Here is a 22999-nt window from a genome sequence, read left to right on the forward strand (position 1 = left end):
GCCATTATAAATTGCCCCTAAAATAGGTAGGTGGTAGGGGAATATAGGGACAGGTGGGGATGTGGTAGGAATATGGGATTAGAGTAGGATTAGTTTAAATGGGTGGTTGATGGTCAGCACAGCCTCAGTGGGCCGAAGGGCCTGTTTCAGTGCTGTATCTCTAAATAAAAAAAAATAAATGTTACATACCGGTATGGGATGTGGGCCAGTGTGGTTCACAGATCCAATGCCACCTGCTTTACACTATCATCAAAAGCTAAACTTACCCCTTGGTATTAATTGCATCATTTTGTATTATGTACAAATGAACAATTCGACATGATATAACTCGTGGTTAAATTAAATATGACATTATGTGATGAAGTCAGGATGTTAGGAAAAGGTAGAAATGGATTACAAGTGGAGCTGCATAGGTTTAATAAGTGTGGACCCAAAATTGGTAAATGTCTTTTAAGATAGGTAAGTGAGCTGCTCGGTGCCTCGGTGTGCAGAATTCGGCAGTACAGTATCACGTGGGGTACTGTGAATTCAAAGTGGCAGGAAGGGAGAGGCTTGCAAAGTGCAAGTTCAGTGTCAGCAGCTTCAGCCAAAACGAACAGGGTTCTATTACCCAGACTGTTCAACAACAAAACCACAATGTCACCCTAAGGGGCTTTGCTGAGGTCTTATCTGAATCAGCTGGTTGCCCCCGTGCAGAAATACTTTCAAACATAGCTGAAGGTACAGAGAATGGTGAACCCCAGCCTAATTCAACTGAGCCGTAGAGACAGACTTTGGTGCACTGATTTTAAAATCACTGTGGACAAGTATAAACTTGGAGGAGATCTGATTTCTGTATTTAAAATGATTAAACATTGATAGCATTCAGCTAGGTAGACATCAGCAGAAAGGTAAATAATGATGGATATAATGAGTGCCTGAATCAATATCACCCGTTGTACCTTGTCGTTAAAAGTTCAAATTATCCCATGTCTCTCCTCATACCGGTATGTGACAGACCATGAAAGCATTACAAAACACATTTCAGTGTCCTTTAATATTCCTGTTTCTGTGAAAGTGGCTAAAAGTTCCCATTTTGCTGAATGATGCAGCAAAATACATTAATTTATTAAGAAGTGTTATTATAAATGTGATGAGACACCGTTAGAGTAGAATAATAATTAAATATTCTTGATATTTAAGCAGTTTCAGTAAGTCTCCATTACAGATACTGTGGGGTCTGATAATGATTAAATGTTTATTATTGCTGTAAGGGGAGCAGTTTCAGAGACTCTCCTGTACAGTAAATGCTGAAGAAAGGGTATATTTTCTCCGTGAATGTATCAGTGAAAGTGAACACATCTGACAAGTCATCAGCGTCACATATTGATACTTGACCTCCTTCATAATCCAAGTAAACTCCAAGCTTCTGGGGTCTCACATTCAGGTAAAGAGAAGTTGTACATGAGGTCTGGGCTTTATACCTGTCACTCCACAGCTCCACAGCCCAGACCCCATCCTTCGGGCTCAATGCATAAAGTTCCTTCCGTGGCACAGACTCCCTCGCCACGCCCACTCCCCAACCCGTGTTGTCTCCCACATACACCTCCCAGTAATGTGTTCCCGATGTGAATCCCACAGACCCCAAGACACAGCGCCAGTTGCTGAATCTTTCCGGGTTGTCTGGAACCTGGTGCTTCCGGTCAGCGACTGTTACTGTCCTGCAGCTGTCGGATAAAAAGAGCCAAGGATTTGCTGTTTTTGCATCCAGGATCAGGGCAGCGGGAGCTAGAACTGAAACAGAGAAATATTGAGTAGTTAAGGCTTGTGAGGCAAACAATTCAATGGTCATTTCTTCTCTGGAAGTCTCCCCCGCTGTCTCTAATAATGCTGAACAGAAACAGGGATGAACAAGGTCAGGAGAACCAGCCGCAGATATCCCACACACAGGGATTATATTATGGGGTAGACATGCTACTTGCTGCCTGGCTGCAAAACCAAGGGTGGGGGACAGTTTTAACTTTTCGCCAGGATGTAAACAGATGAGAGGTGAATTGGGCACGGAATGGGAGGTAATACAGGCGGATATGACAGGTCTGATATTTAGTTCTATTGACGTCTATGTGACACTGCCTGCTCTCAGCTCCCGCCCACGTCCAGTTTCACTCTCATAGATGATTGCTATCTTCTTGTACCTACAGGTAATATACAAGACAGACACTGAGGACAATACAGGAGAGCAAGATTAGACATCATGCAGAGTAGGTGCTGTGTAGACCATCTGAAAAAAAAATCAAATTGCACCATATTCCCATAACATGATCTCATGACCCAAACATACCTTACAGCCAATGATCCACCGGCGGGACAGACACACCAGAGCTGACGGCACAGTGGTATACAGTCAGGAGGCAGTCGCACTGAGGAGTCCTCAACATTGACTGCAGACCCCAGGAGGCTTCATGTCATCAGGTCAAAGACGGGCAAGGAAAGCTCCTGCCGATTAACACATACCGCCCACCCTCAGCTGCAGAATCAGTACTTCGCTATGTTGAAAACCACTTGGAAGAATCACTGAGGGGGGCAAGGACACAGAATATAACTCTGGTTGGGGGACTTCAATGTCCACCAAGAGTGGCTCGGTAGCACCACTACTGTCCGAGCTGGCCGAGCTCTGAAGGACATATTGGCCAGATTGGGCCTGCGGCAGGTGGTCACAGAGCCAACATGAGGGAAAAACCTGCTTGACCTCACACTCACCAATCTGCCTAGTGCAAGTGCACCTGCCCATGACAGCATTGGTAGGAGTGACCACCACATGTCCTCGTGGAGATGAACTCCCGTCTTCACATTGAGGCTGTCTCTTGGTGACCGGAGCGGCGGCTGGCAGACCTGGGAGGAGGCCGATTCGGAATGAGACCTAAAAATAAGAGAGCGGGGCTTGAGGCCCTCACTTACCTGGTGACCGGAGCAGCGGCTGGCGGACCTGGGAGGAGGCTGATCTGGAGCGGCGGCAAGCTCTGTCTCTGTCCGTGACAGCGCGCACTGAGATTCGAAAGAGAGGAAAAAAAACTTAGCGACATCACGTGAAATCTGCAAGATGATTGGTTGGGTAAGTAACTGTGTTTAAATAGCTTAACAAAATAGGGGGAAAGCTTTTTTTTTGGAAAAAAAACCTCAAAACCTACCGTATAAGTGATAAGGTGAATACCACCAAAGTGTGTTTTTCCAAATTAGTGTAATTTATGAAAAACTTTAGATTGCAGTGGGTACTGTTTCAAGTAGAACAAGGCCCCTACTGTAGTTAGTATTTTTATAGGGAGTAACTAATTAATCTAAAGGTAAGTCATGGCAGGAGAGCTCGCACCCGTGATATGCTCCTCCTGCGCTATGTGGGAACTCAGGGACACTGGAAGTGTCCCTGACGACCATGTGCAGGAAGTGTATCCAGCTGCAGCTACTGGCTACCCACATTACGGAAATGGAGCTGCGGGTGGATTCACTGTGGAGCATCCGCAATGCTGAGGACCTCGTGGATAGCATGTTTAGTGAGGTGGTCACACCACAGGTAATGGCTGCACAGGAAGAAAAGGGATGGGTGACCACCAGGCGGAGTAGTAGGCGAAGGCAGGTAGTGCAGGAGTCCCCTGTGGCCATCCCCCTCTCAAACAGATGTACCATTTTGAATATCTGGTGGTGGGGGGAGGGAAAATGACCTCCCAGGGGAAAGCAGCAACAACCAAGTTCGTGGAGGCGAGGATGGCTCTGCTGCACAGCAGGGAAGGAGAAGGAGTGGAAGTGCTAAAGTGAAAGGGGATTCTTTCGTCAGGGGTACAGATAGGCGTTTCTGTGGCCGCAAGTGTGACTCCAGGATGGTATGTTGCCTCCCTGGTGCTAGGGCCAAGGATGTCACGGAGGATATTCTGAAGGGGGACGGTGAACAGTTAGAGGTCATGGTTCACATTGGTACCAACAACATAGGTAGAAAAAGGGATGAGGTCCTGCAACAAGAATTTAGGGAGCTAGGTAGCAGATTAAAAAGCAGGACCTCAAAGGTTGTAATCTCTGGATTACTCCTGATGCCACATGCTAGTGAGTATAGGAATAGGAGGATAGAGCAGATGAATGAGTGGCTGAGGAGATGCTGCAGGAGGGAGGGCTTTAGTTTCCTGCATCACTGAGTCTGTTTCTGGCAAAGGTGGCACTTGAACAAGTTGGACGTGTTGCACTTGAATCGAAACGGGACCAACATCCTTGCTGGGAAGTTTGCTGGTGCTGTTGGGGTGGGGGATGGTTTTAAACCAAGTTGGCAGGGGAATGGGATACAGAGTGGAGTTACAGTAGAGGGGTGATGCACTGTCAAATATAGAAGAGAAACTGAGTCAGTCTGGAAGGCAGAGCAAATATAGACCTGTTAAGGCACAAGTGAAAAATGCAAGGCTGGATTGCATCTATTTTAATGCAAGGAGTCTTACTAGTAAGGCAGATGAATTGAGGGCGTTGATTAATACATGGGATTATGATATTATTGCTATCACAGAGACATGGTTGAGGGAGGGGTAGGACTGGCAGCTCAATATTCCAGGGTATCTTCAGGCGTGACAGGGGAGGGGATAAAAGAGGAGGTGGCATTGCACTGTTGATCAAGAAGTCAATTACTGCAGTAAGGAGGGATGATATCTTAGAAGGTTCCTCAAATTAGGCCATATGGGTAGAACTTAAAAACATAAAAGGGGGCAATCACTTGGCTGGGAGTGTACTACAGGCCTCTAAACAGTCAGAGAGAGATAGAGTAGCAGATATGCAGGCAAATCTCAGAGGTGTAAAAATAATAGGGTAATAATAGTCGGGGATTTTCAACTTACCTATTATCAATTGGGATAGTCTTAGTGCAAAAGGCTTAAAGGGGGTGGAATTCTTAAAATGCACACAGGAGCGCTTTTGGAGCTAGTATGTAGAAAGTCCTACAAGAGAAGGGGCAGTACTGGACCTAATCCGAGGGAATGAAGCTGGACAAGTGGTAGAAGTGTCAGTGGGGGAGCATTTCGGAGATAGTGACTATAACTCTAAGATTTAAGGTAGTTATGGAAAAGGACAAAGACGGGCCAGAAATAAAGGTACTGAATTGGTGGAAGGCTGATTTCACTATGATAAAACAGGACCTGGCCAAAGTGGACTGGGAGTAGTTACTTGTAGGAAAGTCTACATCAGACCAGTGGGAGTCATTCAAAGAGGAAATAGTGAGAGTTCAGAGCCAACATGTACCCGTTAAAGGTGAAGGTTAGGACCAACAAGTCCAGGGAACCCTGGATGCCAAGGGATATACAGGATTGGATAAGGTAAAAAAAATAGGCTTATGGCAGATTCAGAGGGCTGAAAACAGCGGAGGTACTAGAGGAGTATAGAAAGTGTAGGGGGTAGTTAAAAAAGTAATTAGGAGAGCAAAGAGAGGACATGAAAAAACACTGGTGGGCAAGCTAAAGGAAAATCCTAAAGCATTATGTAAGTATATTAAGGGCAAGAGGATAACCAGGGAAAGAGTAGTGCCCATTAGGGACAAAAGTGGCAATCTGTGTGTGGAGTCGGAGGATATCGGTGAGGTTTTAAATGATTACTTTTCATCTGTTTTCAGTATGAGAATGACGATGTAGGTGTAGCGATCAGGGAGAGGGACTGTAATATACTTGAACATGTTAGCATTGAAAGGGAGGAAGTATTAACTGTTTTATCGGGCTTAAAAGTGAATAAATCCTCAGGCCCAGATGAGATGTATTCCAGGCTGTTATGTGAGGCAAGGGAGAAGATAGCAGGGGCTTTGACACAAATGTTCAAATCCTCTCTGGCCACAGGAGAGGTACCAGAGGATTGGAGGACTGCAAATGTGGTACCATTATTCAAGAAGGGTAGCAGGGATAAACCAGGTAATTACAGGCCGGTGAGTCCAACATCAGTGGTTGGGAAACTATTGGAAAAAATTCTGAGGGACAGGATTAATCTCCACTTGGAGAGGCAGGGATTAATCAGGGATAGTCAGTATGGCTTTGTCAGGGGGAGATCGTGTCTAACTAACTTGATTGAATTTTTCGAGGCGGTGACGAGATGTGTAGATGAGGGTAAAGCAGTTGATGTCGTCTACATGGACTTCAGTGAGGCTTTTGATAAGGTCCCGCAGGTAAGAGCCCATGGATCTAGGGCAATTTGGTAAATTGGACCCAAAATTGGCTTAGTGGCAGGAGGCAGAGCGTTGTTTTTGCAAGTGGAAGCCTGTGACCAGTGGTGTACCACAGGGATCGGTGCTGGGACCCTTGCTGTTTGTAGTATACATTAATGATTTAGACGTGAATATAGGAGGTATGATCAGTATGTTCGCAGATGACACGAAAATTGGTGGTGTCGTGAATAGTGAGGAGGAAAGCCTTAGATTACAGGGAGATATAGATGGGCTGGTAAGATGGGCGGAGCAGTGGCAAATGGAATTTAATCATGAGAAGTGTGAGGTGATGCATTTTGGGAGGATTAACAAGGCAAGGGAATAGACAATGGATGGTAGGACCCTAGGACATACAGAAGGTCAGAGAGACCATGGTGTACTTGTCCATAGATCACTGAAGGCAGCAGCACAGGTAGATAAGGTGGTTAGGAAGGCATATAGGATACTTGCCTTTATTAGCCGAGGCATAGAATATAAGAGCAGGGAGGTTATGATGGAGCTGTATAAAATGCTAGTTAGGCCACAGCTGGAGTACTGTGTACAGTTCTGGGCTCCACATATAGGAAGGATGTGATTGCACTGGAGAGGGTGCAGAGGAGATTCACCAGGATGTTGCCTGGGCTGGAGAATTTCAGCTATGAAGAGAGACTGAAAAGGCGAGGGCTGTTTTCCTTAGAGCAGAGAAGGCTGAGGGGGGACATGATTGAGGTATACAAAATTATGAGGGGCATTGATAGGTTAGACAGGCAGAAACTTTTTCCCTTAGCGGAGGGGTCAATAAGCAGGGAGCATAGATTTAAGGAATGGGGCAGCAGGTTTAGAGGGGATTTGAGGAAAAATATTTTCACCCAGAGGGTAGTTATATCTGGAATGCACTGCCTGAAGAGGTGGTAGAGGCAGGAACCCTCACAACATTTAAGAAGTATTTTGATGAGCACTTGAAACGCCATAGCATACAAGGCTATGGGCCAAGTGCTGGAAAATGGGATTAGAACAGTATGTGCTGTATAACTCTATGATTCTATCTCTGTGCTAAATGAGACAGATTCAGAACAGATATAGCAGATCAAAACTGAACATCCATGATGCACTATGAGCCATCATCAGCAGTGGAATTGTGTTCAACCACAATCTATAACCTCATGGCCTTGCATATCCCCCACTCTACCATTACCATTTAAGGCAGGGGAACAACCCTGGTTCAATAAGCAGTGTAGGACAGCATGCCAGGAGCAACACCAGGTATACCTAAAATTGAGGTGCCAATTTGGTGAAGCTACAGCACAGGATTACATGCACGCTAAACAGCAGAAGCAGCATGTTCTAAACAGAGCTAAGTGATCCCACAACCAATGGAGCAGATCTAAGCTCTCGTGCATAGCGGTGTACAATTCAACAACTGACAGGAGGAAGAGGCTTCAGAAATATCCCCACCCTCAAGGATGAGGGAGCCCAGCACATTAGTGCAAAAGACAAGGGTGAAGCATTTGCAATCATCTTCAGCCAGAAGTGCCAGGTGGATGATCCATCTTGGCATCCTCCTGAGGTCCCCACCATGGCAGAAGCCCATCTTCAGACAATTTGATTCACTCTCCATGATATCAAGAAACAGCTAGAGGCACTGGATACAGCAAAGGCTATGGGACCCCTGACAACATCCCAGTTGTAGGATTGAAAGCTTGTGCTCCAGAACTAGCCGGGTCCCTAGCCAAGCTATTTCAGCACAAAGATAACACAGGCACCTACCTGACAACGTGAAAAATTGCTCAGAAATATCCTGTCCACAAAAGATGGAACAAATTCAATCTAGCTAATTACCCCATCAGTCTACAGTCAATCATCAGCAAACTAATGGAAGGTGTTATCGACAGTGCTATCAAGTGCCACTCACTGAGCAATAACCTGCTCACCAATGCTCAGTTTGGGTTCCGCCAGGGTCACTCAGCTCAAGACCTTACTGCACCTTGCTGCAAACATGGACAGAAGAGCTGAGTACTAGAGGTGAGGTGAGAGTGACTGCCCTTGACTCCAGGCAGCATTTGACTGATTGAGGCACCAAGGGGCCCTAGCAAAACTGCAGTCAATGGGAATCAGGGGGAAAACTCGCCAATGGTTAGAGTCATACCTAGCACAAAGGAAGATGGTTGTGGTTGTTGGAGGTCAATCATCTCAACCTCAATACACTGCTGCAGGAGTTCCTCAAGGTAGTGTCCTCGGCCCTACCGTCTTCAGCTGCTTCATCAATGACCCACCCTCCAACACAAGGCCAGAAGTAGGGATGTTTGCTGATGATTGCACAGTGTTCAGTACCATTCACAACACCTCAGATACTGAACCAGCCCGTGTCCACATAGCGCAGGACCTGGACAATATTCATGCTTGAGCCGATAAGGGGGCAACGAACATTCACGTCTCACAAATCGCAGGCAATGATGATCTCCAACAGGAGAGAATCTAACCATCTCCCCATGACATTCAACAGCATTACCATCCCTGACTCCACCACCAACATCCTGGGGGTTACCATTGACCAGAAACTTAACTGGACCAGCCACGTAGATACCATGGCTACAAAAGCAGGTCAGAGACTGGGAATTCTACGAGTAACTCACTTCCTGACTCCCCAAAGCCTGTCCACCATCTACAAGGCACAGGTCAGGACTGTGATGGAATACTCTCCACTTGCCCGGATGAGTGCAGCTCCAACAACACTCAAGAAGCCCAACACATCCAGGACAATGCAGCCCGCTTGATTGGCACCTCTATTGAAAAAAGGAGGGAAACACAAAGAGGAAATTATTGCCACTTAGCCAAAGATCTGTCATTGGGAAAATGCTAGAATCGTTATTAAGGAAGTAGTTGCAGGACAGTCAGAAAATCATAATACAATCAGGCAGAGTCAACATGGTTTATGAATGGGAAATCATGTTTGACAAGCTTATTAGAGTTCTTTGAGGATGTAACAAGCAGTGTGGATAAAAGGGAACCAGTAGATGTAGTGTATTTGGATTTCCAAAAGGCATTCGATAAGGTGCCACATAAAAGGTTATTACAAGTTAAGAGCTCATGATGTTGGGGGCATGGATAGAGGTTTGGCTAACTAACAGGAAACAGAGAGTCTGGAGAAATGGGGCATTTTCAGGTTGACAAACTGTAACTAGGGGAGACCCACAGGGATCAGCGCTTGGGCCTCAGCTATTTATGGCATATATTAATAACCTGAATAAAGGAACCGAGTGTTTTGCAGCCAAATCTGCTGTCGATACAAAAATAGGTAGGAAAGCAAGTTGTGAGGAGGACACAAAGACTCTGCAAAGAGATAGAGATAGGTTAAGTGAGTGGACTATAATGTAGGAAAATGTGAGGTTATCCGCTTTGGTGGGAATAGAAAAGCAGAATATTATTTAGGTGGAGCGAGACTGCAGAATGCTGCGGTACAGAGGGACCTGGGTGTCCTCATACATGAATGAGAAAAATTAGCATGCAGCTACAGCAAGTAATTATTGCAAGGGCGATGGAGTATAAAAATAGGAAAAGCTTGCTACAACTGCACAGGGCACTGGTGTGACCGCACCAGGATTACGGTGTACAGTTTTGGTCTCCTTACTTAAGGAGGGACATATTTGCATTGGAAGCAGTTCAGAGAAGGTTCAGTAGGCTGATTCCTGCGATGAAGGGGATCTGTTATGAGGAAAGGTTGAGCAGGTTGGGCCTAAACACATTGGAGTTTAGAAGAATGAGAGGTGATCATAGGATCACAGGAAATAGGAGGAGTAGGCCATTCAGCCCATCGAGCCTGCTCCACCATTCAAACAGATCATGGCTGATCATCTACCTCTACGCCATTTTTCCCCCACTATTCCCATATCCCTTGATGTCATTAGTATTCAGGAATCTATCAATTTCTGTCTTGAACATGCTCAATGATTGAAATTCCACAGCCCTCTGGGGTAGAGAATTCCACAGATTCACCACCCTCTGAGTAAAGAAATTCCTCCTCACCTCAGTCTTAAATGGCCTGCTCCTGATTCTGAGACGGTGTTCCCTTGTTCTAGACTCACCAGCCAGAGGAAACATCCTATCCACATCCACCCTGTCACGCCCTGTAAGAATTTTGTAAGTTTTAATGAGATCACCTCTTATTCTTCGAAACTCTAGAGAATCCAGGCCCAGATTCTGCAATCTTTCTCCTCATAAGACAATCTCGCCATCCCAGAGATTAGCCTGGTGAACCTCCATTACACTCCCTCCATGGCAAGTATATCCTTCCTTAGATAAGGAGACCAAAACAGTACACAATACTCCTGGTGTGGTCTCACCAAAGCTTTATACAATTGAAGCAATACATCTTCACTCCTATATTCAAATCCCCTTGCAATGAAGGCCAACATATCATTTGCCTTCTTAATTGCTTACTGCACCTGCATACCAGCTTTTCGTGACTCCTGAACAAGGACACCCAGATCCCTTTGGACATCAACACTCCCCAACCTCTCACCATTTAAGAAATGTTTTTTCGGCCAAAGTGGATCACTTCACACTTATTCACACTATATTCCATCTGCCCATTCACTTAGCCTGTCCAAATCCCCTTGAAGCCTCCTTGCAACTTATATTCCCACCTAGTTTTGTGTTACCTGCAAATTTGGAAATGATACAATTGGTCCCCATATCCAAATCATTTATATAGATTGTAAACAGATGTGGCCCAAGCACTGATCCTTGTGGTACACCACTAGTAACAGCCTGCCATCCTGAAAATGACCCATTTATTCCTGCTCTCTGCTTTCTGTCTGTTAACCAATTTTCAATTCATTGCAGGATATTACCCCCAATCCCATGTGCTCTAATTTTGTTTACTAACCTCCTGTGTGGGACCTTATCAAAAGCCTTCTGAAAATCCAAATACACCACATCCACTGGTTCTCCTTTATCTATGCGGCAAGTAACATCCTCAAAAAATTCCAACCTGTTTGTCAAACATGATTTCCCTTTCATAAATCCATACTGACTCTGCCCAATCATATAATTATTTTCCAAATGTCCAGTTATCTCATCCTTTATAATAGATTCTAACATTTTCCCGACTACTGATATCAAACTAACAGGTTTGCAGTTCTCTGTTTTCTCTCGCTCCTTTCTTAAATGGGGGGGCTTACATTTGCTACTTTCTAGTCTGTAGGAACCCTTCCAGAATCTATAGAATTTTGAAAGATAACCACCAATGCATCTACTATCTCTATAGCCACCTCCTTCAATACTCTGGAATGTAGCTCAACTGGTCCAGGGGGTTTATCAACTTTCAATCCAATTAATTTTTCAAGTACTACCTCTTTATTGATACTAAATTACTTTCAGTTCTTCATTTTTACAAGTCCCTTGGTTCCCTAGTATTTCTGGCAGATTTTCTGTCTTCCTCCATGAAGCCAGACACAAAGTAATTGTTTCGTCTCTCTGCCATTTCCTCATTGTCCACCACAAACTCTCCAGTCTCCGTCTGCAATGGACCTACATTCGTCCTTGCTAATAGTTTCCTTTTCACAGACCGAAAGAAGATTTTATAGTCTGCCTTTATGTTTCTAGCTAGCTTACATTCATAATCTCTTTTCCCTTCATCAGTTTCTTGGTCCTTCTTTGTTGGACTCTAAATTGCTCCCAAACCTTGGGCTTACCACTTTTTCTGGCAACCTTTTAAGCCACTTCCTTTGACTAAATGCAATTCTTATCTTCTTTTGTTAGGCACGATTGATTCACCTTTCCTGTTGGGATTTTGTGGTTTAGAGGAATGTATATTTGTTGCAAAGCATGTAATACTTCTTTAGATACCAGCCATTTCCTGTCTACCGCAAATCTTTTAATGTATTTTCCCAATCCACCATAGACAACTTGCCCCTCATACCTTCAAGGCATATGGAGAAGCAGGCAGGAAAGTGGAGTGAAGGCCACAATCAGATCAGCCATGATCTCATTGAGTGGTGGAGTAGGCTCAAGCAGCTGAACGGCCTACTCCTGCTTCTATTTCTTATGATCCACCACATTAAACATTCACTCGACCCCAGAAGGTTGTGGATGCTTCATTGTTGAATATATTTAAGGCTCTGAAATAGATTTTTAGTCTCTCAGGGAATCAAGGGATATGGAGAGTGAGTGGGAAAGTGGAGAAAAACCGAAGATCAGCCATGATCGTATTGAATGGCGGAGCAGGCTCAAGGGACAGTATGGTCTACTCCTGCTCCTATTACTAATGTTCCTACGTTCACTCCCTTCACCACTGACGCACAGTGGCAGCAATGTGTACCATCTACAAGATGCACTGCAGCAACTCAACAAGGCTCCTTCGACAGCACCTTCCAAACCCACAACCTCAACTATCTGGAAGGACAAAGGCAACAGTTGCATGGGAACACCACCGCCTGTAAGTTCCCCTCCAAGTCACACAGTGTCCTGACTTGGAACTATATCGCCATTCCTTCACTTTCACTGGGTCAAAATCCTGGAACTCCCTCCCCAAGAGCATTGTGGGTGCGCCTACACCACATGGACTGCAGCGGTTAATGAAGGCAGCTCACCACCACCTTCTCTAGAGCAATCAGGGCTGGGCAATTAATGTTGGCCTTGCCAGCGATGCTCACATCCCAAGAATGAATTGATAGATTGTAGAAAATATTGTTTTTGTTTTACTTTGTGTTGGATTATTCTTTATACTGAATTATTGAACATTAATTTGTTTCTAACTCAAATTCATCCATTGATAGAATCTGATTACCAATATATTTCTATTGTATTTCACCAAATTCACCAGCTTCCCAACAAAAACACAATGGGACAGAAGTTCGACTTGGGCAGTCTCACAAATCAGGCAGCATCACATTGGTCATCTGTTATATGCCACGCCCCATATTCAGTTCTATTGACTTTACTGAATGTGAATATCAGTCAGGGTGTATAAGAAATGACTCATGCAATACCACCCTTGTGCTATTGCTGAAAAATTTCTACAGCAAGATTACCTGGGGTGATCGTCTTCAACATTTGTTTCCAAGCTGTGTAATCCAGAGGGATCTTGAACTCCACTAGTCTGAGAACAGAACAACTTGGTTTGGGTTTTTTAAATTCAACCCTGGACCTGTAAAATGGCAAATTTAATACATTTTAAAGATCCCCATCAATTATTTATGTTAATTAAAACGCTATGTTGTTAGAAAGCAGATTTACAATGATTCCAATGCTTTTATTTAAAGCCAGAGGTCATTCTTATGTATTTAATGCTCTGAGCAGACGGGGCTTTGGGTTAATGAGTCATCAGAAAGAGGGCACCTCCAACAGAGCAGCACTCCCTCAGTACTGGACTAATGTGTCAGCCTTAACTTTTCTGCACAAGTCCTGGAGAGGGATTTAAACCTACAACCTTCTGACTTCGAAGTCAGTGTGTTGACAGAAATAGAACTTTACAGCACTGAAGGTGGCCATTGTGTCCATGCCGGACGACAAACAGCCCATCAGCCTAATCCCACTTTCCAGCTCTTGGTCCGTAGCCTTGTAGGTTATGGAACTTCAAGTGCATGTCCAAGTACTTTTTAGATGTTTTGTGAGTTTCTGCCTCTACCACCCTTTGTGACAGTGAGTTCCAGATCCCCACTACTCTCTGGGAGAAAAGATTTCCCCTCGAATCCTCTCTAAGCCTCCTACCTCTTACCCTAAATCTATACCCCTGGTTATGAACTCCTCAACCAAGGGGAATAGGGCCTTCCTATCCACTTTATCTAGACCCCTCATAATTTTATACACCTCAATTAAATCTCCCCTCAGCTTCCTCTGTTCCAAAGAAAACAATCCTCACCCATCCAATCTTTCCCCATATCTAAAATTCTCCAGTGCAGGCAACATCCTCCTAAATCTCCTCTGTACCCTGTCTAGTGCAATCACATCTTTCCTATAGTGCGGTAACCAGAACAGCACGCAGTACTCCAGCTGTGGCCTAACCAGTGTTTTAGACAACGCCAGCATAACCTCCCTGTTCTTACATTCTACATCTCACGAGTAAAGGCAAGAATGTGCTATGACTTTTTGACCACCTTATCTACCTGTCCAGCCACCTTCAGGGATCTGTGGACATGCACTCCAAGATCCCTCTACACTTCTCAGTATCCCACCATTTATCGTGTATTCCCTTGCCATGTCGACCTTCCCCAAATGCATTAGCTCACACTTCTCCAAATTGAACTCCATTTCCCACTGGGTCGCCCACCTGACGAGTCCATTGATATCTTCCTGCAGCCTACAGCTTTATTCTTCATTAACAACCACACCTCCAATTTTTGTATCATCTGCAAACTTCTGAACCATTCCCCCAACATTCAAGTCCAAATTTATTTATATATACCACAAAATGCAAGGGACCAATACTGAGGACTGCGGAATCCAACTGGTAACAGCCTTCCAGGCACAAAAACACACGTTGACCATTCGCCTTTGCTTCCTGCCTCTAAGCCATGGGCTTTTATTTTCAGGGCCAGTCTGCCATGTGGGACCTTTACAAAAGCTTTGCTGAAATCCAAATAGACTACATCAAATGTATTACCCTCTTACCAACTGAGTCACAACTGAAAGGGATGAGCAAACTCCCTTCTGGATTTTAGGATAGAATCTGAAATTTATTTAGAATAGCAGGGTATTGTACAAATGTATTAGGAAAAAGAGAATGTTAAATGTGAGGTAGGGCCTATGGGAGGAGAGGATAGATAATAAATATTTAATACAGGATAAACAGACTTGGTGGGAATACTTCACAATGCTTCATTTCATTGTTTACAGAAGAGAAGGTTTTAGGGATGAGATTAATCTTGAACATGTTGAAAATGAGATGAGAGATATTGGAACAAATAAAAAGGTATCAAAGAAGTTAGTTAAACTAAAGTAGGACAGAATACCAGAACCTAAAGAAATACATCCAAGGATCTTACTGGAAATGGGGGATAAAATTGTATATTACAGGTGACCAATGCAATCCCAACTATTCTGCGTCCCCACCCATGTCTCATTTCACACCCCATGATGTTTAGGGAGCTGGAGGGCAGAATGACCTCATCCTAAATAATTCAGTTAGCATTAGTTCTGTTTGGAAAACATTTCTACCAGATTTCCATTTAAGGGTCATTGCTCTGAATTTACATCAGCCATTAATTGCACATGCGTGTGTTGCTCACAACTTTCATCCATTCAAATTAAACACTGGAAATCACGGTTGGTGTGAGCATAATATTCTGATGTGTGCAATCGGTAGGCGAGGGTTATCTCTGGTCATCTGAATTTGCAAAGTCAGCCCTTCAGCAGTCAGTTGTGTTGATTAGGAATGCAATGCCTGAAAGGGTGGTGGAAGAAGATTCAGCAGTAACTTTCAAAACATAACTTGTTAGACACTGGACAAGGAAAATTTACAGAACAGTGGGGAAAGAGCAGGGGAGTGGGACGAAGGGGATAGCTCTTTCAAAGAGCTGACACAGTGAAAAAGGCCCAAACAGCTGTAGGATTCAATGAGTCCATGAAAATGATGAGATAATTGGCTTTATTAAAATATTGTGTCAGACAAAATATACTGGAATAAATCTGAAATAATTGGTAACAGTGAAAATATTTTACATCAGCAAAAAAAAACTAAGGGCGAGAAATGATTAGACCAAACATTTCGCTCCATTGCTCAAACACTCCTATTGCAGTTTATTCAACTGCCTTGTCAATGCACCTGATCATTTTGTTCCCACTATTTCATCACCAGATTATTCCAAAGAGTTATTATTATTAACTGGATTAAGCTTATTTTCGCTGATATAAATGTATATTATTTGGTACTGCTTCCTTTGTTTTATTTCAACGAATGTTTTGGTTACCTTATCTACTATCATTGAGTATTTTGTGTACCTTGATCAGAATTACCCTTTAACTGACTTCTTCAAAATATAAGGCACCTGACCTTCCCTATTTTTGCCCTGTTGCTCTCAGCTGCACTTTCTCTGGCAGTTGTGTATTCCTTTCAGCTGTGATTACCAGAACTAAACACAGTAATTGATGAGTGTGTTCAGACTCCACTCTTGTACATTGTGCAGTGACATTAATAATGATATAAATTTAACACAACTGGCAAAAGAACAAGAGGCAAGATGAGGAGAATGTCTTCTTTACACAGTGAACTGTTGTGGTCTGGAATGCACTGCCTGAAAGTAATAACTATCAAAAGGGAATTGGACAAATACTTGAAGAGTAAAATTTGAATTGCCATGGGGAAAGGGCAGGGGAGTGGAACTAAATGGATTGCTCATTCAAAGGGCCAGCACAGGAATGATGGGCCAAATAGCCTCCTTCTGTACTGTATGATTCTATGATTCCATGAATATTCACAGGATGATATGCACCAGGCATTTACTTAGTAGTTATAAAAATGTCACATACCTGTCAATAATCAACTTGATGTCCTGGAAAAAGAAAATAGTAAATATTACAGGGAGTTGGAGACAAATTTTAAGTAGTGATTATTTTAACAAAACTTTTACAAAATAGTGGCTGACCCGATATCCATTTTACACAATCACCAGAAATTAGAACCATAGAATGGTTACAGCATCGAAGGAGGCCATTGTGCCCATCGGGTCTGTGCCAGCTCTCAGATAGAGTAATTCAGCTTGTCCCATTCCCCACCCTGCATTTTTCCCCTTCAAGTTCTCATCTAATTTCCTTTTAAAAGCCGTGATTGAATCTGCCTCCACCACACTCTCAGGCAGTGCTTTCCAGATCCTAAAGACTCACTGCGTAAAAATATTTTTCCTCATGTCGCCCTTGGTTCTTTTCCCAATCGTCTTAAATCAGTGTCCTCTGGATTTCAACCCTTCTGCCAATGGGAACAGTTTCTCTCCATCTAAACAGTCTAGACCCCTCATGATTTTGAACACCTCTATTAAATCTATCAACCTTCTCTAAGTAGAACAAACCCAGCATCTCCAATCTATCCATGTAACTGAAGTCCCACATCACTGAAACTATTCCAATAAATCTTTTCTGTATCCTCTCTAAAGCCTTCACAACTTTCCTACAGTGTGGTGCCCAGAACTGAATACTCTGGCTGTGACCGAACCAGTATTTTATAAAGGTCATCGTAACTTCCTTTTAGAAGGAACTGACATTTATGCCAGAATTATTTTGATGGGTTTCAGAACTGAATTAAAAATATTATAAAAGAGCAAGGAGTAGAAACTCATCCTGGATAGTGGGACAAAAAAGGGCAGATTCACCTGGATCACCTGTTATATGCCCCACTCAATATTCAGTTCAATTGTGCTCAATAATATGGCTGTCTGGAATTGAACCAGCTATCTCGGGCTGGTGTCTCGGATGGATTTCTACCCACAGAGATTTTACTTACCTATAATTAATTAGTTTGACCTCATATATTCAAATGCATTCACCTACAACATTATTTTACAATCTGTGGATGCAAAGAGAAATCCAGGAAATTTCAGGTCACAATTAACTGGGGGTCTGTGGAGCTATGATAATCAAAGCTTTCAATTTTTCAGATGTGTTGGCAGATTGGTGCAAAAGTCCCTGGAAATTATGGTCTGGTGGTGTATATAAATGCATGAATCGTTATCATAATTTCCTGGGTCTTGTATTGTGTGGAACAAGCACAATGCTGTAGATGTGCCGATACAATGGTGTAAATTTCCAGGAAATTCTAAATGCCTCTAAGATATCTGCGAGATGGAATTTTTACAGCAATGCACATTCATTTTCTTAATCAGTCCTCCATCCTGTACCAAAATGACTTTACTAGTTAGGACACCTAAATTCACTGTTTTGATTAGATATATCAATTGGAATTAGCACCTGTTTTTAATTTCTTATTCACGATTTATTTATATGGTAAGCTATTATACCTGTAGGAACTCCATCTCCTGGAGTCTCAGTCTCTTCTGTATATCTATGATGATTTGGTTAATGGAGTCACTCTGTTCCGAAATGGCCTTGATGTTTGCTTCTATCTGCTGCATCAACACCCTTTCCTTTTCTTCCACTTTCTTTTTCTGGGCTTGTTCCTCTTCGTTTAGAAACTGGTGTAATTTACCAAATTTAGACTAAATCTTCTGCCGCAGTTTGTCCCCTTGGTTCTGATGAAGTAAACCGAACATTCTTAAACACAGAAACTTTGCAGGAACGACCTAATGATATATTTGATCATCTGCACAGCATAATTTAAATATGTATTAACATTGAAAGAACTAGCTGAAAAAAAAACAAAATGTTGTTGTAAATCACCTCCCACCTGCACCTGAATGCTACACAGGGACAAATAGGAGATGATATAATTATATTGGTTACAACAGTGCAAGTAAAGAGTTCGCTAATAGCTTAGGGAGTTCAGCCAGTGAGTACTTGAGCCATAGCAACACATTTCCCTGGTCTTCGTTTAGTTGGTTGTTCGCAACTACACCAGCAGCCAGGCTTGATATTTAGCTTCAGCGACCCCGAGTTCAAAAGGTGGAACAGTATCAGAGTCGCCACTCCTAATAATTATCCAGTGACATTTGTAGGAAAGTGCTAGGTGTGGTTGTCCAGTAAGGAAATTGCGCTATCTGGATGGCTTTTTATGAAAGTACTTCCATTTTAAAAAAAATTTGAGGACTTGCGTTTTAAAACTGAAAAAAGGATTCCATAGATGCTGGATTTATGTTTTGAAAAAAATAAAGATCATCGGAAGGTCTTTTCGACTTGGTTTATAAATAACCCTTACTGGAAGTCACCTGTCTTCCGAGAAGTACACAGCGGGGACTTTTTGGCCTTGGGAAGATGTTTACCGAGAAGTAACAGGTCAAGATCTATAGGGGTCAGGAGGCTTGACTCTTCAGATATTGTTTTGGTTTCGCTTTGGACAGGCAGTTGGGGTATGTACAGTATTTTGAAAAGGAGCTAAAAAAAAAAACCTGCCAAGGACAAAACCCCAACTCAGCCTTTTCCAGCTCTTTGAAAAGCCTGCTAGTTTTTCCATCTCTTTGAGAAGCTCTCAGATGCGTGTGTAAAAAATAGAGAAATTGATGCTGCATTCCTCCTGAAAGGCCTGCTTGAAACCCCTGTTGCTGCACTTCTCCCGAGATACTGGAAAAATCTGCGGGATAAATCCTCAACGTCACCTGAACAAATTGCTCCAGAAAAGGATCCCCGTGACCCATCACCGTATACCCGGACGACAGACAAAAAAAGGGAACATTGACATCTTTTCATATCTTCGCTGTTTTCTTCAAGAATTAGCGAGTATTTGGCCAAAGTATTCTTTTTGTGTTTTGTTTGTAACAGATCTCTAAAAAGAATATCTCTATTTTTTCTGGTTAACCCAGGTGTGTGTGTGTGTGTGAGAGGAGCTAGGGTAAAAGGGAACTTTCATATTTCACGCTGTGTGTTAATGCTTTTCTTTGTTACTGATAATATTTTTGTTTATGACAGAAACCTGGTTGGCAAGTTCAGTCAAAAATATCATCTCAGATAGATGTACCCGACTGATAAGTGATCAAACCAGTTCTGACTGTATGGATTTATGATAAATGGAAATGAGAACCCTGTCACAAAGTTTGATTTTAAAGAGACTAAATGAAATCCAAAGAAATGAGCTTACGTTGTGTCACCCACTGGATGGGAGAGAAATTTATAAATTTCTGCTTTTTTAAAAAATTTTTTTAATAAGCAATACATTGTCCAACATGTTACCAGTTACAGAATATCATTTTATTGTATAAAGATAGATTAAATGAGAAAGGGAAGCAACAGTGATATGGAACATCGGGCTGATTATAATGACCCTGTTTAGCTATTGTTTCTTTTTCTTTCATTTTCCAGTGGCAGGGAAGCATTCAGAATTCTGAAGAATTGGAAAGTTTGTTCAAATCCAGAACAAGCTCAAACATAAATCTCTGGCAGAAACATTCCCCCAGTTTTAGATTCCAAGTCAGGAATTACACACTTGAGGCAGTGATACTCTGCATCGGTTCCCCATGTTGATATTGGGAATTGGATATGTACTTGAAAAGAAAATGAATTCCAGACTATGGGAAAGATCAAGGGAGTGAAACTACTTCAGGTAGTCACTAACAAATCCAATAAAGAATTCAGGCGAAAGCCAGAGAGTGGCTGGATTCTAGAACTTGCTACCATATGGAGTGGTTCAGGCTAATAGCACAGATAACTTTAAGGGGAAGCTGGATAAGTATATGAAGGAGAAAAGAATTGATATTAATTCTGATAGGGTTAGATGAAATATGGTGGGCAGATGCTCAGCAAAACACAATTGGACCAAAGCGCCCGTTTGTTTGCTGTAAATTCCGTGCAATTAAATAGCTCATTCGAAAAGCCAGAACAGACACAATGGGCCCAATGGATTCCTTCTGTACTATATCACTCTATGTTTTTTTTTTATTATTTATTTCATGGGATGTGGACATCACTGGCTGGGCCAGCATTTATTGCCCATCCCTAATTGCCCTTGAGGAGGTGGTGGTGAGCTGCCTTCTTGAACCGCTGCAGTCCATTTTGGGTCGGTATACCCACAGTGATGTTAGGAAGAGAGTTGCAGGAATTTGACCCGGTGACAGTGAAGGGACGGCGATATAGTTCCAAGTCAGGATGGTGTGTGGCTTGGGGGGGTACCTTGCAAATGGTGGTGCTCCCAAGCATCTGCTGCCCTTGTCCTTCCAGGTGGTAGAGGTTGCGGGTTTGGAAGGTGCTGCCTGAGTAGCCTTGGTGTGGTGCTGCAGTGCATTTTGTAGATGGTACACACTGTTGCCATTGTGCGTCGGTGGTGGAGGGAGTGAATGTTTGTGGATGGGGTGCCAATCAAGCGGACTGCTTAGTCCTGGATGGTGTCGAGCTTCTTGACTGTTGTTGGAGCTGCACCCATCCAGGCAAGTGGAGAGTATTCCATCACACTCCTGACTTGTGCCTTGCAGATGGTTGGACAGGCTTTGGGGAGTCAGGTGGTGAGATACTCGCTGCAGGATTCCTAGCCTCTGACCTGCTCTTGTAGCCACAGTATATGGTGTGTTAGCTTTTATTAGTAGGGGGATCGAGTTTCGGAGCCACGAGGTCATGCTGCAGCTGTACAAAACTCTGGTGCGGCCGCACCTGGAGTATTGCGTGCAGTTCTGGTCACCGCATTATAGGAAGGATGTGGAAGCTTTGGAAAGGGTGCAGAGGAGATTTACTAGATGTTGCCTGGTATGGAGGGAAGGTCTTACGAGGAAAGGCTGAGGGACTTGAGGTTGTTTTCGTTAGAGAGAAGGAGGAGGAGAGGTGACTTAATAGAGACATATAAGATAATCAGAGGGTTAGATAGGGTGGATAGTGAGCGTCTATTTCCCCGGATGGTGATGACAAACACGAGGGGACATAGCTTTAAGTTGAGGGGTGATAGATATAGGACAGATGTCAGAGGTAGTTTCTTGACTCAGAGAGTAGTAGGGGCGAGGAACGCCCTGCCTGCAACAGTAGTGGACTCGCCAACTTTAAGGGCATTTAAGTGGTCATTGGATAGACATATGGATGAAAATAGAATAGTGTAGGTCAGATGGTTTCACATGTCGGCGCAACATCGAGGGCCGAAGGGCCTGCACTGCGCTGTAATGTTCTATGTTCTATTTATATGGCTACTCCAGTTCAGTTTCCGTTCAGATTCTATGATAATAGGCCCTCGGAAGACAGGGACACATCTCACCTTCAATTCTATTAGATGTCCTTCTTCTTCACTCTGACTTTTGGAAATGTCTTGAATTTGTTTCTGAAGGAAATCCAATGCCTTTAGCAGCTCCTCCTGAAAACAATTGGACAGAAGCATCATCCAGTGCATCAGAATGTTTCAGGATAATCCAGATAACGAAAGCAGTAACAACAACTTGTGGGAACCAGAAGGTAATATCAGAGAGGAAAACCAAGGTGCACAGAGAATTGGGAGGGACCGATAGCTCTCGAGTCGGAAATAGTAATGCATTAGATGGGGTCAGTGTAATAGGGATTGCAGTAAGGTCTAAATTAGGTTTACTGTACATGTATATTAATGCGCAAAGTGTGGTAAGTTAGGTTGGCGAGCTGCAGGGCACAGATAGCCAGCAGGAAATATGATGTCATGGCAATAACGGAGTCTTGGCACAAAAAAAAGAATAGGATGGGGACTAAATATTCCTGGATACAATGGCCGGAATTTTTACATTGGGCAGGAGGCCCTGCCCACAGGCCAAAAAGTCAGGGGCGACCCACGTCTGCCAGGCCTGGGGAGCGATGACAAGTTTTACACTCCCCAGACCCTTAATTGGTGATGGGCGGGACTTCCACCTTTCCGAGGCAGAAAGCTCCGCGTCCAAGAGCTGCCGGCCAATCAGCAGACCACCGGGATCGTGGATGTCTGCCCCGGAAGAGAGGCGTGTTTTGGGGCCTTGCCAGGGACAATCGCCCGGGCCCTGGAGAGGCATGGGTGGTTGGGGTGGGGGTGCTTAATTTCAGTGGGGGCAGCTAGGGCTTCGGGGTGGGAGAGACCCTCCATAAGGCACAGGCTGCCGAGCAGGAGGGGCCCCCCTCCCCCCAGCCCACAAGGAGGCCACCAGGTTCCTCCTGGCGGCCTTCTGTGGGGCCTAAGGTGCCTGGCAGCCACTGATAAAATACCATCAGTGGTGAGAGGAGGCCCTTAGGTGGTAATTAATTGTCCACTTAAGGGCCTTGATTGGTCTGGGGCTGGTGGGCTGTTTGTCGCCACCGCTACCCCTGGCAAAATTGCAGCAGGGG

The 22999-nt window shown here is 43.7% G+C and overlaps 2 protein-coding genes across 2 annotated transcripts in view; both read right to left on the reverse strand.

Annotated features, from left to right (window-relative positions):
• On the reverse strand, nt 1-18321 carry LOC137346232 (zinc-binding protein A33-like). Its single transcript, XM_068009665.1, has 5 exons — nt 18118-18321; nt 16637-16659; nt 13201-13316; nt 2938-3024; nt 1-1773 (listed from the first exon to the last, which is right to left on the reverse strand). The coding sequence occupies exons 1-5, from the start codon at nt 18229-18231 to the stop codon at nt 1241-1243; spliced, it is 873 nt and encodes a 290-aa protein (XP_067865766.1). The 5' UTR covers nt 18232-18321; the 3' UTR covers nt 1-1240.
• LOC137346234 (E3 ubiquitin-protein ligase TRIM39-like) overlaps nt 18217-22999 on the reverse strand; it is an 11936-nt gene continuing 7153 nt past the window's right edge. Inside the window, 2 exon segments of the mRNA XM_068009667.1 lie at nt 18217-18348; nt 21939-22034. Coding sequence (XP_067865768.1) covers nt 18316-18348; nt 21939-22034 — 129 coding nt within the window. The 3' untranslated portion in view covers nt 18217-18315.

Source organism: Heterodontus francisci, chromosome 29, assembly GCF_036365525.1.
Source record: "Heterodontus francisci isolate sHetFra1 chromosome 29, sHetFra1.hap1, whole genome shotgun sequence".
NCBI classification, from domain to species: Eukaryota; Metazoa; Chordata; class Chondrichthyes; order Heterodontiformes; family Heterodontidae; genus Heterodontus; species Heterodontus francisci.